Genomic DNA, 15580 nt, shown 5'->3' with positions numbered 1-15580 from the left:
TCAGAATAGCACAGAAATATGAATATGCATGCACGCAGTAATGCTGCTTAATGTTTAATGTATGGTGTTATTAATATTAGTCTTAGTAGTTGGATTATATTTATTAGTAGGTGTTTTTTTAAAGGCTTTGCTGTGTTTTTTGCATGTTTTTCCTCCATAAACAGACATTATTCACATATTTACGTCCAGTAATACATACGTTTTGCTTCTTTCCTGCATTAATTACACAACAGAAATCATATAAATGTTACTTTTTTCCTTCCATCCAAACTTCATAACCCTTCCCCTCCTCTAACTAGCGAACACTCATACTAATTTGTTAATTTTAAAACTGTACAAACAGGTAACAGATGTCGGGCTCGTATCGCTCCTCTTAAATCCAGAATAAACCAAACAAAGAGTTCTGGATGCTAAAAGCTCCAAGAGTTTGACGTTTGACACTAAAAAGGTGCATCTGATGGGATTAATTTTGGTATTTGGTCATAAACCAGATGGGAATTTTGACTTACTACAATTAAAAAATAAAACTTTAGCATCTCAGAAACTAAATAAAATGTGTTTGTTGTAAAGAAATCCTTTGAATCACTTTGTTTTTTGTTTTTATTAATACAAATTTTCATGTTTTTTCATGTATTACAGTTTATTAACCTTTTATCTTTCAGCTTGTACAGATTTATTATTTCCAGATACTCAAATAAATTACATCAGAACAATAATCCAAGTACCACAATATTAAAGTAAGTTGATTACTGTCCATTATTAGTTTACCTCAACACCACATATGCTAATTAAAAACAAGAGAAAAGAATCAATAAGAAGTATTGATGAGAGTTTAATTCTATAAAACAACAGAACAATGTAAAAGCAAAGAAAATGGAAAGTTTCAGCATCAACAATGAGTCTGTCCCATTATAAGGTAACAAAAACACAATGGTTCTTATAGCCAAGTGATTAAACACTAATAAAAACAAACCTACAAATATTATATTTAATTACTGACAATAGATCCTCCTGAATGTTTCACACTGGACCTTTAATCTGTTTTAATTCGACTAAAACAACCTGAAAATCTCTCATATTAAAACAAACTTTAGTCCGAAAACTTCAGGAGTTATAGCAGGAAGCTCATTGAGGAAATAGATTTTTATTTTGGCCCTTTAAAGGTTTCAGAAAGGACATCCGGTGCTTAAAAGTATAAATTAACAACCGTCCGCGCTCTCCAAAAGTTTCGATCGATACCTTTTTTTGGCTTTCGGCTGCAACCTGTGAAATACGACCTGATTGTCTCTGAATGGACCCTAACGAGCCAGAAAGAACGCATAAAGATAATTATATTATCACCTGCCCTTTTCATCCTGATAATGGAGATTATGTTATATATTTAGGTTTTAATCGAGGCCGCCGTACACCAGCTACTCCTCCCGGTTGGATGTAACATCAGCTGACTGCTGCCCTTTGCTCGCTGTCCCACAATGCGTTCGCCCGGCTGGGATGATGAATGAACATCTCATCATTGTAGCTCCAACAAGGGGCTTAACCAGCATGTGTATCTTACAGAGGTTATTGATTTAGTGTTTAGTTACAGGCAGAGAGGAGGAGGAGGGAGGGAGGAAGATGAAACAGTCAGATTGGAGAGAAAAAGGATAATATTTAGCTCTAAAAAAACACGAGGATCAAATGATCAGACTGCGTGATGCCGGTTCGTACGTATGTTATTACTGGAGGGGATGTACGGAAGGTGGGACGCACACACGGGACGGATTGATTTTTGTGGGAGTGGAAGTCAGAGAGGACGAACCCTTTTTAATCATCATTAAAGTGATTTATGGCGTCTCATATAGATTCTGTTTGCAAAATATGTTCAGCGCACAGAATTCGAGGCTGTAAATTTCAGCTTCAACGACGCGAAAGAGAGAAAAAAATACAAAAAGTTTAAAGGAGTTTATAAATGATAAAAGTCCTTATAAGTTGGGAGGGTGAAGCGAGGGAGTTGCAATCAATAACTAAACCACTAGATGGCACTAACGTCTACACACTGGACCTTTAATGAGTCAACATTTAGATTTATGTCGTAGTTTTAATCTCTTGTTATTAAGTTAAATGATAAGATATTAAGTCAGAAGTTGATCAAATATCTATAATGTCTCATCATTGCGACTTATTTTGTAACAGTTTATAGTATTTTAGTGCTAATAGTCTATTTTTAAGTTCCTCTATGTTAATGTTGACTTTGAGGATCCAGTGTGTAACATTTATATAAATATAGTATATATATTGTATATATTGGTAACCTGCAAGTTAATTTACACTGAACTGAGGCACATTGTACATTTAAGTACAGTAAAAGATTGTTTATTGACTTATAATAACTGAAACAATGTTTACAAAGTGTTTTACATAGAAGAATATCAGCAATAAAATAAGATTAAAAGCAATATATGAGGAGAGAATACAACCAAAAACACACCAATAATCAGATTATATATGCTATTAAAAAGAGATTAATGACATTATATAAAAATAAAATAACTCACACATAATTGATGATTATAAAAGTGTGTTTATATCAACTTTTAGCTCATATCGTATGTACAGATTTTAGGGAATCATTTTAAGATACTCCAAGCATCCATGTACATCCCACATTAAAAGATACACGATATTATTTATTATTAACAGCCAGAAAAACATGCATTAAAAGTATTATGAGGTCGTATCAGATGAAGTCATCATCAGGTTTCCCAGTTTGTACATCCTCGCACTTAGAGGAGAGATGGAGGCGGCGAGGAGGCGAAGAGGAGTCGATGTGACAGTCGTTAGACAAAATAAGACGTCTGGTTGCTTCAGAGTCAACAATGCATCACCTGCCTGTTGTTCTCTTACAGACGAACATAACAGAGTTCATAACAATTATTATAAATTAACTTTTAATTCAACTGCCAGCGTGGCTTAATGTGACACGAGTGTTTGTTTATCACCGTGTTTCTGTACGCTCGGAGAATCTACTGCACCAAACTCCCTTTGAGAAATATCACATTTAACGATTCCTAACGTGTCCGTAACAAACACGTAACTCTAGAAACACGAGATAAAGTTTGTCGTATTGTCCACAGTCTGACTGTCAATTCGGCATCGATATAAATCCATAAAGATTAAATTATTTTGACGATCTTGTCGCCTCAACTTGCTGCAGCGTCTGTAATCAGTGGGCGGGAATGAGAGGGCGGATTGTTTAATCATTAGTATTTCTCACTAAAATAAGAGGCTGGAGGGTTAAATATATGTTTAATTAAACACAACGATGTTAATTCACCGTCTGTTATCGTGTGTGTGTCTGTATTGGAGGAGTTTTTTGGGCCGTTACCATAGTAACAACCTGTATGAAGCTCACTCACAGCTCCTAAAGGTGCATTTTTAGGGACTGAGGCGTCCTTTCAAGATGGTGCTGGAGGACGGAGGAGACGAGGAGGCACAAATTAGAGAAAAAGTGTCCGTTTATGAATCAACCGTCTTCCTGCTTTGTCGTCCGACAGGTGCGGTCGGCGGTGAGGAAGCGGTTCCACCGGTGGCAGGAGCAGCACTCCATCCGGGCCAGGATGACCCAGGCCATGTCCATCCCCACGTCACCTTCACGGGTCAGCTTTCACAGCATCAAGCAGTCCACGTCGCTATGAGAGCCGGAGGAAGCAGCTTTGTCGCCGTGTCATCGTATTTTCTGCCACATTCACTGGAGGACACTGAAACACTTTCTGAGCTGGGGGAGGCGGCGAGGGAGGGAGGGAGGGAGGGGGAGAGACACTGCGGCAGCCTCCTATAAAAACCTCAGGAGGGACTTTATTTTCAGGAAGTGGACGAGGATGAAGGAAGGACACTGCAGACTTTATGAAACGAGAGGTTAGTGGATCAAAAGATAGCACAGTTTGGATCTGTGTGAATGTACAGCACTCCTTATTCTTTCTGCTCGCCAGCGACGTTTCTCTGTCGTATTCCCGCTTTGCACACTTTTTATTTTCCCGCTATCTTACGTCGGAGAGCTCGTGACGCTGGACTGCACTGAACTGGATTCCAACCCAGCGGACACTGGACACCAGACAGAGACTAACTTATTAAAAGAAATGACATTTTCTTGCTTTTATTTTCTTTATTTTTTTATTGTCTGGTCCGCTGTGTTTGTTTATTTTTGTGTTGTGTTCTTTCTTCCTCTGTTTTCAGTCGGCTCGGTGCGGCCGTCAACTTTCCAGAAGGTTTTAACACATTCCAGACTTTCTAGCTGAAGAGTTTTGTTCCAAAATAAAACGTCTGGTCGGATGAGATCAGAGAAGAGGAGCTAGAGTCGGGAGGCGATTAGCCTAACTTAGCGTAAAGACTGGAAGCAGCTGGAACAGCTCGCCGGCCTTTCTTCACAGTCCCAAAACAATCAGCGGTCTTTATTTAGTGTTTTAAAGTCCAGGTGAATTACGTAGATCCTCGGTTATATTGTTGCTCTATTTAACAATTTATGCTAAGAAAATGTACAAAAACTAAATTTATGTGTATTTTTATATCAAAATCTGAATAATTTTGTCTTCTTGTAAACAAAATGTGACACAGAGTTACATAAACTAACTGATTTCAACCAATGATATCCTGACATTCACCCGTCAGTCAATCTTCAACTTTAAGTGACACAGAGCGAAGTTTTTGTACTGTTGAAGAACCTCATACAGCCTGCACAACACACACTACACACTACTGACCTAACAGCTCATCTAGTTTACTGCCGCCATCAAAAAGAAATATTACTTCTATAATTTATCTTCTGCAGTAAATCCCCCCCCAAAAAAAAAACAGAAGAAAAAGTTGGCAGCTGCGATCCGTTAGATGTAAGTGTATCTTGAGATTAACGAGGTGTTTCTGGAACAAACCTCTTCAGCTGAATAAAGAGACTTATTACTATTGTTGCCTCTCTACCAGCAAAGCCAGATAAGGAGAATCATTAGCCGAGGAGAATAACAGCAATCAGGACGGGGTTCTCGCTCTCTCGCGTCGACCGACTTCCTGCTCGGTCGAGTTGAAGCGCGACAATCTAAAGGCGAACGCAGTAACTCTGTTTACTGATTTATTGTAAATATATATGTATAAATAACTGAAGATCCAGTGGAGTCGTCACAAATATAAACCAAAAAAAAAAACAAAACAAAAAGACACAAACCACGCACTGTGAATCATATGGGCACAATATCCATGTGAGCAACAATTCACAGTCCACATTCCTTCTATACCAGTATGCCTAGCACCTGTGCATTTCTACGAACTGCTGTTTATGTCAAACTGTATATGAACCTCATCTTTCTGTCGCCCTAAAAACAACCTCTTTTATTTTATTTTAAGTGATGTGTGAGCTCTGGTTGAATGTCACATGTCGCCACTGTGATGTGTTTTACTCTGATGTTTGTTGTCTGTTGCAGCCGGTGCCGCTGCTGCTTCGTGGAGAGGTTTTATTATTTTATTATTTAGGGTGAAAGAACGACTGTTTGCTCAAATTAAAGAAAAAAAAAAGTATAGTTTTCATGCACTTTTGTAATGTAAAAGAATTTATCCCATTTTTTTAAAGGCAGGAACCTTAAAATGTTAAAGCTGCAGCAGGTAACTTCATGAAAATCACTTTTTGGGATATTTGTGGAAACTTTCTCTTCATCCTGACAACAGAAGTTAGACTCTCGTTTACCTTAAAAGACCCTTTATATCATTAAGTTAACTTACTATATTATAAAGTTTATTAGTATTATATTAAATAATAACAATAATAGTAGAGAACAACAGATAAACTGGACAATGAACCCAAACAGTGAACTCAGTAACTGCAGGAAGTTTGTGTAAAACCAGAAATTTTGGATGAATTTTGAGCAGATTATTTCCTGTTTAGGGAACTTTTTATACAATTCTCTGTCTGTGTTATGTTCTTATTTTATTTTTGTACTTTTTTAACTGCAGGATGATGAGATTTAGAGATATATAGCGGGGGTCCCGAACCCCAGGTTGGGAACCATTGAGTCTGATAAAAGGTGAATAAATCTGATTCCTCTGACTCGTTCTAGTGCTTCTAATGACATTTGCAAGAATCCATCAGGCCTGAACAAAAACAACCAATCAGAGACAAATAATATAAATAGAATAAAGCGTCTTTATATCTTTCTCTGCTCTGATTGGTTGTTTTTGTTCGGGTCCGATGGATTCTTATAAATCCGACCAGGAGCACTAGAACCAGTCAGAGAAACCTGATTGTTTCACACATTATCTGTCTCATGTTCAACTGTCAGGATACAGTGAAAGATTCAGTAAATATAACACAAAGTTATTTTTATAGAAGTTACCTGCTGCAGCTTTAACGTCAGCAGGAATAATCAACATTTTCATTCCAGCACAGTTAAAAAAAAAGCAAAACAAACAAAGATAATTACTGACACTGACTTCTTCGTGTGGTACATTTGGTGGTCAATCAACAAAAAAATCACAATGTAATTCACATTATTTATTATTATTTATTTTCAATATTGTTATTTTCATACTTGAACAGATGTGAAGAGATAATAAAAGTGTGTGTTGCATTTTGACTGAATGAAAAATTTAAGAAAATGGCAAGTGGAAGTTTATTTATAGGACGATGTGCTTTCTATAAAAACTAAACAACAACACACCCAGCTACCGTTATGGGATACCGGCTTTAGAGGCTGCGCTCTGGATCACACTGCCATTTGTCTCCACGGTCCCCTGAGAGTTAAGCAAACAAGAAATACATTTTGAGCATCGTGTGATCCTTTTAAGCTTTGTGCGTGTCTCAGAGGGGAGTGCCGCCGAACATCAGCTTTTAAATAAGATCCTTCTGCCCAACTGAACACTCACCATTTTACCCATGACCAGGAAACGAGACAGAGAGAGCGAGCGAGAGAGAGAGGAGCTGCTTTTAATCTGTACGGATGCAGAAACTGCAAGATTAAATGCAAGTTGCAAACATTAACAGTGACAGTGTTCATGAGGGTTTCCAGAGCGTCATTATATGCATTGTGATTTAAGGCTCCTTTGCGCTGCTCTGAGGCTAAATTAGATGTGAAGTTTTCATGCAAACACTTAAAAAGAGAGCCACAATGTTAGTCGTAGCCCACAGCGCCGCTTTAGGGGAAACTATTACCGTCATGTTACTGATTCATCTTCTTCAATCTAGCTTTTGGGAGAGTTGCTCATCATCGCGGTCGGGAGATTAGTCAGAAGGATTTAATTCTTACTCTCATTAGTTTAACAGCCGGAGTTGCTGTGATGGTAACGAGCAGCGCTAGTGTTTCTCTATATGAGCGGTGTGTGTGTGTTATACTAAAGAGGCTCGACGTCCCTTTCAGAGCACCAAATGACAAACGGTCACAACACGAGGGAATTCAGAGCAAATCAATACACCTATATGTCCACTATCGCCTTGATTTAACCTCCTAAACCTCGCTGACCTGACGGTGGATCGGTCATTAAAGGAACAGTGTGCAGGATTCAGTGGCAGCGTGTTGCCTTCAGGTGAGAAACAACAACAGAATCTGGATCCATATCTGATCAGCACTGTTTGACAGTTTGATCTGAGTTTGGTGCGTTGAGCTGGACGGACTCACTGAGAATGAGCTGTCAATCACAAGGTAGCCCCGCCCTAAAGCATACCCTGCTTTATGGTCTGTTTTACTCTAAATGGGACCATCAGTTACTAAATGAACATCATGCTGTATGGAAGAAGACTGAAACTAGAGACTGAGACCAGAAACTCATCAGGAAACTGTTTACTGAGCTCATAAATCAACTGAGAAGTCGACTCATTTCTCCATAAGACTGAATGGTGGAGCTGCCCCCTGCTGGCCGTTACACAGAATGCAGGTTGGTAGAAATGGGCCTCTGTATTTTTAGGGGTTTTAGCTGCCCCCCCCCCCCTTAGATCCACCCCTGCACACTGGAAGTCTAAAACAAACTGTGTCCTCAAACATCAGTCACACTCACAGAAACTAAATCAGCACTTCTCGCCTCCAAAGTCTAAAAAGGCCCCGAATATGTCTGATTGAATTTTTTTTATTTTGGGGGGGGGGGGAGATGTGTTCGAAATGATGCTCGAGACATCTGAAGCATTTTAGAGCTTAAAGATTGAGTGAGCCATAAAAAAACATGGAGTCTTGAATATTTTACCCGCCGTGTGGCTTCAGCGAGGAGCTGGAAGGAGCCGATGCAGAATATAAATGATGTCTGATAATCTGGAGGTTTGTCTCATGAGGGAGCTGTCATGCCAACGGGCTCTGGACGGCGTGTTAACGGTATATTCAACCGCGGTTACTGGAGTAACCAGTCCACATGTAAACAACGTGAGTCTGTTAGAATAACCCGGGTGAGCTGCTTTCGTACCCCCAGTGAGGCTTTGTGCAATATTTACTGCATGCAAACAGGATGTTGGTTGTATTTGATATGGAGGCCCATTTCTGCCAATGTGACGGGGAAAAAAGGATTCTGTAAGTCCTAATATCTCTAAATAATGACTTAATATCTCAGAATAATGACTTAATATCTCTAAATATTGGTTGTGGCTCATTCAGATTAAAACATAACCTTTGACCCCACAGACAGCACTCCTTCCTCCTGTTGCAGAGAAGCACGAAACAGTTTTTTTATTCTAGGAAATGTGTTTCCAGATTTTCTGAATTACAGCAAAATGCAAATAACACGAGGCAGCAGAGAGAAGCTTTCATGAAGCAATAGCCATTATCATGCTGATGAGATCGTTTGTCGTCCATTGTCTCACCTGTGTTCGAGTAATTGGATGATTCTTTATGAAGAGGAAGACGAGCTGTAATCCAGACACACTGAGGGAGAATAATGGGCTGAGAATGTTTCAGCATTATTGGGAAAAAAACATAATTCACTATGTTGGACCAGTTCAGTGGTTTCACAACCTTTTTCCTTAAGGAACCTTTTTATATCATTTATTAAACTGACTCAGTGACATATTTAATGTATATTTTATATTATATTACAAACAGTGAACTCTAACTGCAGGACGTTTGTGTAAAATCAGAGATTTGGATGAATTTTGAGCAGATTATTTCCTGTTTAGGGAACTTTTTATACAATTCTCTGTCTGTATTATGTATTTTTAATCATTTTTAACAATCAAACAATCAAACGGTCTTAATAAGCTTCTTTTGTGACAGATTCAGTGGTTTCTTCGCCCTGATGTTTGACCATTGTTCTATCAGACAATTTACATTTACTTCACAGAAATGAACCAAATACTGAGATATCGACCTACTGTGTGTATTTTTAAAGTTTTCTAGCACACCTTAAAATCAAGAAGGTCCGGACCTCCAGGTTGGGAACCACTGGACCACAGGACAGGAAGAGATGAAGAAAGATTCTCTCACAAATGACATTTTATAGTTTAAAATCAATAAATGTTTGTTTATAATTCTGTTGTTGTTGCTAAATATGCAGGGGCGTATCCGGGGGGGGCTGTGAATGAAAATGGGTCCTATGGGAACCCACAAGTCTGTGCAGACACTTTATGCTAATCCCATGCAACTTTTTGCGTGTTGTATAAATGTGTTACTTCAGTGTAATTTGAATATTTCTGCAGACTCGGGTCCATAAACAGTGTTGGAACGGCATAAACTGGGAATTAATAGAAAGCTGAGACTCATACTCGATGCCACGCCGGGATCAAGACTCTGGAAATATGCTCCTGTGAATATGCCAAGTGTTTATTAATGAAGAGGGATTGTAAAAGTCTGACATCTAACACTGAGATATGACCACGTTAACGGTCCTATATGGATACCAGATCTGAGCCACATGGGGACTATATATTGTTTATTCTCCTCTTTATTGAACAGATGTAGATTATAAAGTCAATAACAACAGTTAGTATATGCAGTGTGATATAAAGAACATTTGGTGGTCGACAATATGACAGAATTCATTAATAGACGGATTATTCTTTATTTTATGGACGATAATTTGATTTTAACTTAATTTATAAAGCCAGTAAGGGAGGTTTAACTATTCTTCCATTAACATTTATATACATTATATTTAACAGCTTCTGTAGGAGACCATCCATATCAATAAAAACCTGAAAGTAATCAAATGATTGATGATCAGTCCTGATATTTAACCTGCAAAAACCTTTATTGTGACTGAAAAAGAAGAAAAACATAAATTTCAGGCTCTTTTGAACAAAATCCACAAGAATCAACTTCAAAATTAAATCTTAATGTGGACAATAATCATAAAGTATATTACAGTGTTGTTGTGTTTGTTTTGTTTGCACATGCATTATAAATATAAATATATAAATATATAATGACAGTAGGAATAGAACAATGTGCAGGAGAGTCACTTCCCCTTTATAAATATAATAATAAAGATTGTGTATCACAACATTCAAGCAGCTAAATATACAATATTAATATAAATGCACAATTATATTGAGATCCATGAACTGTTATGAACCTTTGAGACCTTTTGAGATGTTTTTATTTTAAATAAAGTAGATATTAATTGATTGATTGATTATGTATTTCAGTGAATATTCTTTAAAGGAAGTTCGACAATACGGTAGATAAAAGTCTTTAGAGCATCTTGTAGAATATGAGTGGAAATATAAAGAAATGTGTATTTTTTTTAGTAAAGAAAAAATAAATTCTGCTTATAAATGCTAAATATTGGTAAAGTGTTGCTGGAAATATGTCTAAAAACTCAAATGACTCCTTAATAAACACATGAGAGTGAGAGAAAGCTGCATATAATGAGGCTCCTGTGTCTGATGATGATGTTGAATGTGATGTTTCAGCTCCATCTAGTGTTGTTTCTCTGCAACTGCACTCCTCAGTGTTTAAATAAATGAATGTAAACAGAACATCAAACACTGAAAAGCTGTTGAAGAGGAACTTACAATCAGGACTGAAGCTTGACAACAACACCTGAAGGCCACCAGCTCTTAACACCACGTTTACAAACATATATTTATATATTAATATTTATATATACCGACTGTATAAAGCGCTGAAGTTCCTGGGTGAAGCAGTATTTATTGAGTGATGAGCTGAGAGAAAGATGGAGAGGTTGCCGAGGGGACAGATGTGGTATAAAAAGACAGACTGGTCTATTATTAGTGCAGCTTAGTCACACATACAGCTGGAAATGGACCCTTCCAGCAGCGTACATCAATAATGCACCGAGTCCAGTTTCTGATCTCTGTACGCGTCACAACTTCAATTTTCCCTCGGGATAAATAAAGTATCTATCTATCTATCTATCTATCTATCTATCTATCTATCTATCTATCTATCTATCTATCTATCTATCTGAGTTTAAATCCTGAAGAAGAAGAAGAAGAAACAATAACACAGACTATATAAAATAAATTAAATGCACGTAACAGTCCACCACAATTTTTAAACATGTGTGAGAGTGGAATCACCTTAAATTGAGTCTGAAAGGCGGTGAAATAAAGAAATATAAAGTACTTTACTTCAAAAATTGTTACTTATTTAAGAGATAAATGTTTTACTTTTTAATCCGGTGAGGTTAGAAAATATGATTGTTGTTGAGAATTAAACAAAACAGGTGAAATTAGCTCAAACTTGAGCAGCTGCAGCGTTTAAATGCTGCACGGTTAAATATTTGATTTGTATATTTACAGTAAATCACAGTGAGTTAACAGCTGTGTCTATTTATTATCAATAAAGTTAGAAAATACTGTATTATATTGTAAAATAATAATAACAATGTAATTTAATATTATTATCACATAAAATACTTTTTGGACACGTTTCTTTAATTAGCACTTACTTAATAATTCGTAGCACAAACACACGTTTCTAAGTTTAAGTTTATTTATGTCAACACAACTCATCAAAATAATGTTTGTAACTTAAAAGGTTTAAATCGATAAATTAGGAGCTTAATTTGACAATATGTAAACTTTAGAGAGCACGATTAAAATGATTAATTAAAAATGTTACTAAAGTAAAAGTATATAAACATAATCAGGAATTGAACTGAATATTCCCTGTTACTGTTGTACTATTATAGATTATATAATTACATTATTATGACTCATGTATTAATGTTAAAGGACTTTACTGGTTGGTTGAGGTTCATTATAGATTCACCTGCTGATTATTTTCTCCTTTAATCAATTGATTGATTGATTCGTAAATCAATCAGAAACGCCGTAACAAAGTGACACATTCACAGAGCCTCTAAATTATTAGAAATTCATTCAAATTATTTAATTATTAAAAGGAAAAAAGCAGCAAATCTCCTCATTTGAGAAGCTGGAACCACCAAATGTTTTTATATAATTAAAGTACTTTAGCAGAATAATTGCAAACTGCAACAAAACATCATATTTTATGAGCTCTTTGTATGTCTTGTGAGCAAATATCTTAATTTATAAAGTAACTAAAGCTACCAGATTAATAAAGACGTATATATTTCACTGTGAGACGAAGAAGAGTAGAACTATAAAGTGGAATAAAATAAGAAAATAGTTGAATAAATTACACTTTTACTGAAGTAAAGGGTCTAAATACGTCTTCTAGCACTGTTGACGTCAATAATAACCCATCATTGTCTCCCAGCCTCCGTCTTCAGTCCACACAGGTGAAAACGTGTGTGTGAACACAGGAAACCGTCCTGTACCCGAGGCCTTCAGGTGACTGAGACACCTCCTTACTGACTTCTCCTGAGCGTCACACTGCAGAACCCTGGATGTTCACACCCTCCAAGCACTGCCTCTCTCCCCCATACGTCCCCCCATCCTCTCACCCCTCACATGCAGTCCCCCAGCTCCCATTAAACTGCACTCTCACACAGCCAACAGCCCTCTCTCCTGCCTCCCGTCCCACTCCCAAAACCCCTCACATCTCACCCACGGCGTGCAACATCTGCTCGGCACTCCATGCAAGACTCAAGATGAGACTGAAACACGTTCAAGTGACTCATTTGCATGCATCAGTGGATTCACATTGTGCTGTGAGACTGTGAAACCCAGGGAAGTCTCACACAGCAGAGCATTTAGGAATATTACACATTGTAGTTGCACTGAGTGGAAACACAGCAGGCTGCACTGTGAGCAGCTAGCAGCTCTTATGGCGGCTCAATAAAAGCTGTAATTTATGAATAACGTGGAGGCTGTGAGACATTTCACATTAAAAACTAGATTTTTGCTTAATGAAGTTTCGTGCATTGAACTTTCGTCCACATTTCCGCTGTACGGGGCAGTTCCCCGGTGAGTGACAGCCGCGGGAGCCAATAGGAAGCCTCGACCGGGAGCGTCGACCAATAGGAGCGCAGCGGGGGTTGGTTGCTACCAGGTCGTAAACGGTTAGTAACAGGACGAGCAGGTAAGTAAGATTTTGTTATTTTCTCAAACATTTTTAATATGTCGGCGAAAAAAAAACAGCAGTGCGTTTAAACCTCTTCTCTGGGAGCCGGTTGGATTTTTTTTCGGCGCACTTTTCCACCTAAAAACGGGCAAAAAAAATAAAAATAAAACCCCCCCCCCTAAAAACAAAACGGCAGTCATTGAGAAGTGACGGCTAGCGCTAGCGTTAGCCTGCTAGCTTCAGAGTGGGCTGCGATTGGCCGGCGTTAGCTCGCGACGTACGGATGCAAACATTAGCATCCCCGGGGCTAGCGTTAGCTCCCCAAGCAGCCGCTGAGGGGAAGAACAGTGACTGACCATTAGATCAATAAAATAAATCAATAAAATGAAACCAGTGGCAGCTCGTTGCTCCACCCGGGAGTCCGCGGAGAGCCCCTCCTCCTCGGGACGGTACTTTTATTATTCCTCGCGGGGTTTAAATTACTTTAACATGGAAAAACTTTTTATTTATAATTAAAAAAAAAAGCCTCCAGAGTTTAACACACCGCTGCAAAGACTTTAAATACAGAGAGAGGTACAGTTCGACCCCGCAGGACCCCGCAGAACCCCGCAGGACCCCGCAGGTACCCGGGGGAGAGGCAGGTACCCGGGGGAGAGGCAGGTACCCGGGGGAGAGGCAGGTACCCGGGGGAAACACACCTATTGTCCACGGTGCTTTTATTTTGACAGATCCACGATTGTGTACGATTTAGCTTTTTATTAAAACATTACAGCTCTTAAAACTGCACAGTATTTATATGATGTAATAAACTCACACACACACACATCAAATCACAATATTTCGCATCACAGATTCAGTTTTCACTCAATAAACAACATTAAAATCATAATAATGTGACGTTTGTTTGAGTCTGAGGCAAACAAACAAACATTAGTAGACCTCCAGACTTACAGACCGTCATTATAACACTGTTTGTCTCTCATTTTAACTTTTTGCTCTTTGCGATTTGCATATTTCACTTAATATTGTGAGTAACTGTGGAGCCCAAGTGCGATAAGCAAATCACAAGTTCGATGTGCAAAGGTATGTCTGGAAATTTGGGGCATAACTTAAGAGTTTACACACTTCTCCAGGCCCCACCACAACACTGGATGAAGGTAAAGTGAGAGACAAACAGTGTTATAATGACGGTCTGTAAGTCTGGAGGTCTACTAATGTTGTTTGTTTGGTTCAGACTCAAACAAATGTCACATTATCGTGATTTTAATGTTGTTTTCAGAAATAAAATACATTCACACAATCCCCCAATATGTAAAAATAAGAAGTTTCTACCATATGATGCAACCCTGATAGTATATAATATTATATAATAATATATTACAGGATTAAACTAATGTTTGTTTCTTCATCCTGTTTGTGTTTAGGTGCCGTGTTATCACCATGTGTGGAATAATGGCCCCTTGGATTACTGAACGGACTATTTCAACCATGGAGTTAAAGGTATTACTGAATAATTATTGTTATCATTTCATTTTATTTTTGTGTGTTTCTGACGGATCTGGAGGCCGCCGCCGCCGCCGCCTGCGCTCACCGGCTGTCAGGTGACCAAAGCAAGAAATGGAGAATGATTTGTGGATACCGGCGGCCCCCGACAGGACGGGAAGGAGCCACATGAGGTGAATTTGATTAGGATACCAACGGGCATCGCTGTGGAGGTTTTTTAAAACAACGGGCGTGTTCGACTGGGAGGAGACCCGGAACGTGCTCGATGGATTACATTGCTCATAAAGACTGTGGGAGCGCCTCTGAGTCCCCCCGGGAGGAGCTCAAGGATGTGTCTGTGGAGCTGAAGCTTGTTGCTATTGTGACCTGGAACCTGGACAAGAAGATGGATGTATGGATGGATGTGTAGCAGACGAGGATTGATGCAGCTCGTTGGATAACTTACTGGATAACCATCAAAGCACAGCAGCTGTTTGATCCTGACATTTGCCTCCCTGACACCTTTTTATGTAGATATAAATTGGATATAAATTTCAGAACAGTCACTCACTCTCATTCACACATGCACATTTATAATTAGGTATTTATTATGCATGTCTGCTCTGGCAGTCTCATAATGCACAAAGGCCACGCAAACGATCTGCAGGAAACAAGCTGCATGCATTGATTTGCATCAGTTTCCAGTAAAAGAT

At 38.4% G+C, this 15580-nt stretch overlaps 2 protein-coding genes across 4 annotated transcripts in view; both read left to right on the top strand.

Annotated features, from left to right (window-relative positions):
• Positions 1-3770, top strand: part of LOC127373326 (corticotropin-releasing factor receptor 1) — a 55794-nt gene extending 52024 nt beyond the window's left edge. For all 3 annotated transcript variants that reach the window (XM_051417727.1, XM_051417726.1, XM_051417728.1), the window contains one exon: positions 3534-3770. In XM_051417727.1, the coding sequence (XP_051273687.1) occupies positions 3534-3674 (141 nt within the window). In that variant the 3' untranslated portion in view covers positions 3675-3770. The remainder of the gene's footprint in view (positions 1-3533) is intronic.
• An 11010-nt stretch (positions 3771-14780) lies between these two features.
• Positions 14781-15580, top strand: part of kansl1a (KAT8 regulatory NSL complex subunit 1a) — a 29505-nt gene continuing 28705 nt past the window's right edge. Inside the window, exon 1 of the mRNA XM_051417687.1 lies at positions 14781-14885. The gene's annotated coding sequence lies outside the window, so the exon portion shown is untranslated. The remainder of the gene's footprint in view (positions 14886-15580) is intronic.

Source organism: Dicentrarchus labrax, unplaced genomic scaffold, assembly GCF_905237075.1.
Source record: "Dicentrarchus labrax unplaced genomic scaffold, dlabrax2021, whole genome shotgun sequence".
Classification (NCBI taxonomy): Eukaryota; Metazoa; Chordata; class Actinopteri; family Moronidae; genus Dicentrarchus; species Dicentrarchus labrax.
Note: the sequence above shows the minus strand (reverse complement) of the source record. Positions and strands in the feature narration are given on the sequence as shown.